The sequence below is a fragment of the Scophthalmus maximus genome, chromosome 13 (assembly GCF_022379125.1).
Source record: "Scophthalmus maximus strain ysfricsl-2021 chromosome 13, ASM2237912v1, whole genome shotgun sequence".
Classification (NCBI taxonomy): domain Eukaryota; kingdom Metazoa; phylum Chordata; class Actinopteri; order Pleuronectiformes; family Scophthalmidae; genus Scophthalmus; species Scophthalmus maximus.
In genome coordinates this window covers 19,544,072-19,551,776 of record NC_061527.1, presented here as the reverse complement: position 1 = coordinate 19,551,776, position 7,705 = coordinate 19,544,072, and the positions used below count along the sequence as shown (strand labels likewise).

The 7,705-nt window shown below is 46.5% G+C and overlaps 1 protein-coding gene across 2 annotated transcripts; it reads right to left on the bottom strand.

Moving 5' to 3' along the window:
• Positions 1–2,014: 2,014 nt before the first annotated feature.
• On the bottom strand, positions 2,015–7,494 carry slc34a2b (solute carrier family 34 member 2b). Of its 2 annotated transcripts, none has more exons than XM_035648602.2 (13): positions 7,386–7,494; positions 6,864–6,911; positions 6,653–6,778; positions 6,432–6,560; positions 6,121–6,264; positions 5,829–5,940; positions 5,474–5,669; positions 5,287–5,382; positions 4,883–5,000; positions 4,107–4,274; positions 3,685–3,801; positions 3,481–3,605; positions 2,015–3,015 (listed from the first exon to the last, which is right to left on the bottom strand). In XM_035648602.2, exons 2-13 carry the CDS (start codon positions 6,907–6,909, stop codon positions 2,470–2,472), a joined length of 1,923 nt encoding a protein of 640 aa, XP_035504495.1. In that variant the 5' UTR covers positions 6,910–6,911; positions 7,386–7,494; the 3' UTR covers positions 2,015–2,469. The 2 variants fall into 2 exon arrangements, with proteins under 2 accessions (XP_035504495.1, XP_035504496.1); XM_035648603.2 differs by lacking the exon at positions 7,386–7,494 and adding an exon at positions 7,257–7,361.
• Between the last annotated feature and the right edge of the window lie 211 nt (positions 7,495–7,705).

Sequence of the window (7,705 nt, the reverse complement as noted above, 5' to 3'; positions counted from 1 at the left end):
GACTGCTCCCCTGAGTCAAGTTGATAGTGGTATGATTGATTTGACCTTAAAGGCCAAATTCTAATCAACCAACATTTTTTTCAGTATGCGTCCAGTTTATGTTGATGCCAGATAACGGGGTAAAATTATCTTTTATTGCACGGCAATAAAATGTAAGTGTTATGGTTTTGGTGGAGCAGGACCCACAATGCAGGTCAAGGGGAAAAAAGGTATTGAATAAAAGGGAAACAAAAACAGACCTCCAGTCTTTTAAGGGGAAAACTAAACAAAATCCACAAGTTAGAATGATCCAAAACTTTAACACAGGTACGTGGACAAAAAACAAAAACACTGAGGTGATACACGGCGTCACAGAGACGGACAGACGATCCAACCAGAGGAGAGGGAGGCACAAAGACTATATACACACAAGAGGGCACAGGTAACAACACACAGGTGAGACACATCCGGAACAGGTGCAGACGATCACGGGGAACCACAGGGAAACGTAAAGTGACAGAAAAAACCAGACACATGAAATGAACTACAAAATACAACAGGAATGCACAAAACTCAAGGGGTTTAAAGTTCTAAGTTTGTAGAAAAAGATTACTCGGATTGTGTATCAGGAGGAAACCTTTTAAAGGTTTCTCCAGAGCAAGTCATCCACGGTTGGCCAGTGGAAGACAAAGCCCGGTCGACCAGCGCTATCTTCGTGAACAGTTCTGTGATAAATGTCCCAGGCCGAGATTACCGACTGCTTTTCTAGATGAAGCATTGTGATGGATGGTGAAACCGGAGGCATGGCTTAATATTTATACTAACCCCCTAAATTGAAATATACCCAACAGGCCTCGAACCAAGGAGTGAGACAGTGGGCTTTTGTAATTGCTATCTGTTCTACTTGGTTCAATATTTATATTTACCCTCCTGCATAGTATTTTATCATCATATTTATGCTACTCTCCATCTTTCCCTTTTGAATTGTGCTGCTACCTGAAGATAAAACTGCGTTACACTTTACGTGAACTCCGGAATCGCACACGGTGATGATGACAGACTGTTTTGAAACCAGCCACAGTACGAGGCGCACACAGATTGTGTCTGATTATTGTGCCGTGTGGCACCGCGCTGTCGACTTCGACGGATCAGAAATCGACGGACCTGGAGGTTTCTTCTGTAACTTGACATGTTTTATGTTAACCATTGTCACACAGTTTCATTGCTACTGCGACACAAAAACACAAGCTTTTCTCTTTGAGGCTAACAAATGAATCAGTGTTTGGGAAATTAACCTGGCTACATATTAATTCATTATTATTGATTAAATATAAACTACTGCAATGGTGTCGAATTCAAAAAGGTTTTTCAAGGGGGAGGTATGGACCAAACACAGATTCATTCGCAATTGTCCGGAAATTAATTGTGTAATTAATCTGTCAGCACCTTGTGACTGTTCTTAATAATTAATCAATTAATAAAACCATAAAAGTGAAGGTTAAGGTGTCCCTTTGATCTGAACGTCCTGTACTTGAATGGGTGCCCCAGGACGTCATAAATACAGGGGGGGCAGTGTCCAGGCACAGCGGTGTGGGTGGTGATGCTGGTGGTAGAGCAGATACCTTGATAAGACTCACAAGCTCAGACCTTATCTGACCCCACCACCAAACTTTATTTCTATGAATTTCAATGTTTTCCATTCCAATTTTCTTAATCAAATCAAATCAGGAGCTCCTTGGACGATGTTGTGCTACTTATACAGTGGTCAAACTTTTGTCGACACTTCAGTCTGAAGTCACAAACCTGCTCCTCCAAGGAAAATAGATTGGGGAATCTATATACTCCTGCAGGGCATTTACTTTTAACACACCTACAAGATTACTCTCATCTATCACGTGGAACAGATGCATGGGCAGCAACATCAGAGCTGAATATCAAATGAACCGATCAGTACCTGTAGGCTCCACATTCAGATCCTGCACAACCTTCATACAACTGATGAAACCGGATGGAAGAAAAACGGACAAAACTGCACTTTAAAAATAGCAATTTCTTTTATTTACAAATATTTTATAGTCTTAAAAATGGAAGGAGGACAAATAATTTAAACGCTACAATAGACAATTTGAGTTTAGATGTTCAAAGACCAAAGGGCCCATCATAAAACCACCTATCATAAAAAAATAGAAATAAGTCATGACATTCAGAAACACCCATAGTTACGTAATAGCAGACAGTGAGTCTCCACAATAAATTTAAAACAGCATAGAATAAACGTCACATGCCCAGAAACAGCAGGTTCATAATAACGTCCAACACTTCCCTCCATGTCCTCCTGTATGAGAGTGATTGACAGTGTTAACCGCAGTGCGCAATATATCATCCAGTACAAGGGAATCATCCACATACCACAACCTGAGGAGTGTTAAACAGTTACAAGTGTGTTACAAATACATTACTGCATTTATATACAAATTGAACTTAATGATATTACAGATGTGTTGCTTTAACGGCCTCCTTTGTGTCCTCGTCTGTCGACATGGCGGGGTTGTCGTACATCTCCAGACTCTTGGTGCTGTTCTTTCTGATCTTTTCATCCTCGACACTGCTGCAGCACTTGCAGCACTTGCAGCAGCAGCAGCAGTGTTTGCCGCAGAAGCCGAAGGTCGAGGTCACCACGCGGTCCCACGGCTCCATGGAGTGCAGGGGCCGGGGCAAGAAGTCCCAGTCGCGCAGGAGGTTGGGCAGGTAGCGGGGGCATCGAGACTGCATCACGTTGACGACGATCACGAAGACAATCAACACAATGATGGGCACGCCAACGCCCACCATGACCTGCCAGCCAGCGAGCGACAGGCCAAACACTGACAGAGGGAAAACCAGGAAGCACAGGAAGAGGTAGAGGCCGGCAAACCAGCGGAATTTCGCCGTGATGTTCCCAAGTCCTCTGGCCAACCTGATGGGCACCCGCGTGAAGGGGATTGGATACCACAGCAAGATGCCGAAGATGTTGAAGAAGAAATGGCAAAGTGCAATCTAGAAGAAGATAAAAAAACGAATCAAGGACTTTCAAACAAGGGAACTGTTCGATTTTGAGGAAAACGTGGATAAACAGCAGCACTAAATGCTCATGTCAGCTTTCGTACATGCTCTCAATGACAGCACGTCCGCCATTGTAGTTTAGCATGCCAAAATCACGTCAGCATTAAAATTTGACCTGCTGATGGCACTAAATGACACAACATTCTGTTTTATTATTTTATACTGAGGGTTCATCCTATGGGAGCCAATGTTACCTGCACGAAATTCCATGGCAAACCATAATTGAGACATTTCCCTTTAAAAAAGAAAAATGTCACATGCTCATCCGGATTCAGCCTCTGGGGACCATGAATGTGTGTACCAGATATTTCCGACTGTATGGTGGACGTGATCGAACGTGTCACACAGCTAGCCTGGTCAAAAACAAGCTCACAGGGCGAACTTTGAGGTGCATCCTACCTGCAATGAGTTGCCTAGTGTTTCTCCAGGACTAGCCATAGCAGCGAGTATAGCAGTGGTCGTCGTACCAAGATTTGACCCCAGGGTCAGAGGATAGGCCCTCTCAAGGCTGATGACACCGATACCTGGTGGAAGAGAAATCACCAAGACATAAGTCCTGGGACGAGTCAATACGTCATTTCCCAGTGATATCTTTAAACTTACCAACGAGAGGAGTGATAGCTGAGGTGAAAACGGAGCTGCTCTGGACAATGAAGGTCATCCCCGCTCCCACCAAAATTGCAATATATCCAGTGACCCACGCGAAGGGGAAGGGGAAGTCTGCAGCCAAACGGAAACACGGGCGGTGAGCGATAAAACCGGACAAAGAGCGAGAGAGAGAGCACGCGGACTGCACACATCGTGACCGGAGCAACGGCCGGCTTTCTTTTAGTTATCAAAACAGCATTTGTGCCTGTGCTCTCTCCGTCACACAGCGGGACCGTTGGGACCTGGCGGACGAGCCCGAAGCAGCAGGGAGGCTGTGCCTGCGCTGCTCATCGAGCATCACCATCGGAGCGGATGTGCCGACCATCGGACAGGCTTAACGGTGCATTTTAATATCTTTCCTAACTTCTTTGTTATACCTGTGTTGAGCACCTTCTTGATGACCACAGCCACCTGCCCCTTCAGCATGGAGTTGAGCAGCTTGACGATGAGGATGAGGCAGGTGCAGAGGGTGAGCAGCGACAGGGCCAGGAGAATGAGGCCCACTGCCAGGTCGGGCAAGTTCACGTTGACGAAGAGGTGTTTGCCTGCAACGGAACAGTCAGAGGGGATGATTGGCATTATACAGTGTCCTCTTTTTTTGAATGCATATGCATTATGTGGCGGCCCGAGAATAGCCTCGTGTGGCTGACTCACTCCAGAGCAAATCTTCTTTGATAAATGGAGCAGACAAATACGGCGTGGGCGGGCGGGGGGTTTAAGTGGGAAAGAAAAGTTTTCAAATGTGTAACTAGGAACACAAACTGATGGTGGTTTGTGACTCAAAGCCTGTTTCTGACCTCGTCAAATTGAAAGATGTATGGGTTTTTTTTTTGTGTCTTTTAAAATGAAGCAGTACGCGTTCACTTCAATTGAGGGGCTGAAGAAATGATCAGTCTTATGGTCATGTGGCACTCGGGCGCTTCGGCGAGCCTGCATGAATAGACCTATTGAGCAGGTAGAGGGGTCGGGAGAGGAGAGGGTATTAGCTGAGTCACTGTTAAGACTCAAAGGTAGTAATTGTCAGAACATCAGAGGGCCTGGCCTGAAGGCAGGCCGTTGTTGTGGAATGGCTCTCTCACGTTTCACCGGGCTTTGGCGGATCGGGTAATTCCTAATTGCTTTGTAAATGTTCTTTTTTTTTCTGCACGCTTACATTTCTCTTGGTAATCGGTCCAACTCGAGTTCATCATCTGGGTCCAGGTCAGGTTTCCATCTGGCCAGCAGAGGCCGCCTGCTGGAGTGCAGCTCTCCACTGTCGCATTCCAGAAAGTCTGAGAGACACCGGCAGGAAAAAAAACAACCCCCAAACAGATTTAAACACGAGAGCCCAGTAGCTTGAGCTTCACGATAATCTCTTGAAATGATTATAATGACATGTGTGATCTAAGAGAATCACTGTGGTCACCATACAAGCAGGAGAATATCAGTCATTAACACAAAAAAAGCAGAGGCAACCATAGCTTCATCATGCGGTTCTACTGTTGTTGTTCTATGTTCAGCGTGCGGCACACTGATAATTGTATGCCGTGTGCTGCAGGTTGTTGTTGGATGTCGTACCGTGTTGGTCTCCTTCTTGCACCATATCTTGATCAGACTCTTGTTTCTGGCTGCGGCGTCACCGGTGGCAATGCCGGTGATCACAGATTTGTCCAGCTGAGAGAAGACAAGGTATTTTAAAATTGAAAAAAAACAAAAGGCACCTCTTCTTGATGGTAAGGTTTCATCTTAACGTCACCACGGCTACCTCGATGATGGAGTTGGTGAGAGGGTCCGTGATGACGTTGAGCAGGTCGGGGGCGTCCTCCCCGCCCTTGAGATTGAAGGAATCGATGATGAGCTGCGTGAGTTTGTACAGGACACCCGTGGCGACCTCCAGGGGGAGAAGAATCAGCACAGAGAGCCAGTTGAAGAAGTCGTGGACCGTGGCACCGGCAAACGCCCTGCAAGGGAAGAAGTGAAGGAGCACACTTGAACATGTTGCCAAGCACACTTGAAGCAGACATTTCTTTTTTCTTTTTTTTTTTACCGCGTCACCAGAGCTTTTATTCTTCCTACTGTGCACGCGTCACAGGATGCAAATAATCATCGCTCCAATTCACCTGCGGAACTCATTTCGATCTCCTGCCTGCATCATGGCCACGATGGTGTTGGTGACGGATGTTCCAATGTTGGCTCCCATGATGATCGGCACCGCAGACTGGACATCCAGCACTGAAAATGATAGCTAGCATTATCTCAATGTGTAATAATGCACTGTAGCAGCAAACTCCCATGTTACGAACCACTGCACTACAGAGTGCACACGCAGCTACATGTGCACTCAAGTGCAAGTGTATGCACCCATCTTCAATGTAACGGCATGTACATGTTTGTCCGTGTGTGTGTACTTACGTCCAGAGGACACCATGCTGACCACAATAGAGGAGGAGGTGCTGGAGCTCTGCACCAGCACAGTGACTAACACCCCGATCACCAGGCCGGCCACAGGGTTGGACAACACAACATTGTCCTGGAAGATGTCACCCGCCGCTTTGCCTGCGCGCACACGCACACACATAAACAGCCTCGGGTTTAAATTGATACGCATTGCACAAGCAGCACTTTGTTGGTCCTCGTGGTAACAAGCAAATGGGCTACGCGGCCCGTGCAGTGATGGGTGGCGATGGTGGCGATCAACTGTAATTCTGTGACTCCATTCCTACCTCCGACCAGCTGGAAAGCGGAGCTGAGAACGTCCAGCGAGCAAATGAACATGTAAAGGAGTCCGAGCAGCAGAATCAGCTTCACAAAACCGGTCAGCACGCTTATGATCTTCCCCTTTGTATCCAGCTCTGTAAGAGAACAAAACAAATAGTGCTGAACCGGAGACAGATTGTGCATTGAGGCGTCCGTGCTGCGCTGCCACAATGACCGGCGGCCTCACCTGACCACTTGACCCCCGTGTCCTTGAGCTCCGGGAGATTCCAGGGATCTTGGGCATCTGGATCCTCGTTCACCAGGTCCACGGTGGAGTAAGCGGGCGGGATGTCCTTAGTCGGAGCGTTGTCATCTAATGCAGGGCAGTGTACAGTGTTAGGGAAACGGTGGCCAAAAACAAAGAGATTCACAGTGTCTCGGACTAGAACAGGACATACCGAGAGCTGGGGAGGAATCGCTCCCCACTTTTGATCTCGGAGCCATGGCTACCAGGAGGACAGGAGAGAAGTCACAAATTAGAAACAACAACAACAACAACAGATGATTCACTCAAATAATGTCATACATTTGAAAAAAAAGTTGTAATTATAAAGCAGAAGCGGATTTTGTTGAAGTGTCAATGTGCTACCAGTGCAAGGCACCTTTGAACTGACTCAATTCAACGTTTTAAAATACTAAAAGATAACACAACAGCCTCAACTTTTGAATTTTTGGAGCTTGTACAAAAAGACCAAAACAACCATATCACTCGAATGGCTCTGAAACAAGATCTGAACGATAAAATATCATCCGAACAAACTGCCTTCTCTAAACACAGCTGCGCTCCTCACATGCTGTAGCCACTGGACCCTGAACTAATCTCCCCCTCTTCTGTAACACATCCTCGACAGCAACGGTCAGGATTCAGTCCGTCAACATCTTTTCCTTTCCTTCCCCAGTGTGAACAACAGTGGACGCACCTGCAGCGGAGCTCTGAGGAGGAGGCTTCACCTGGTTCACCTGTTGCTCCCTCCTTCGCTGAGAGCTACTTTTATAGTGCCTGGCACACACACACACACACACACACACACACACACACACACACACACGCTGCTCTCGGTTCAAAGGTCGTGCACACGTGCAGAGTGGGCCACACCATCTGATAAAACCGAATATCTGCGATCACATGAGTTCTCCTGCTGAGTGGAGAAGAGAAAAGAGTGGAATAATAATAATTAAACAGACCATTTTAATAATAACACATTTGTCAACTTAAGCAGGATGCTCTCTAAAAATATAC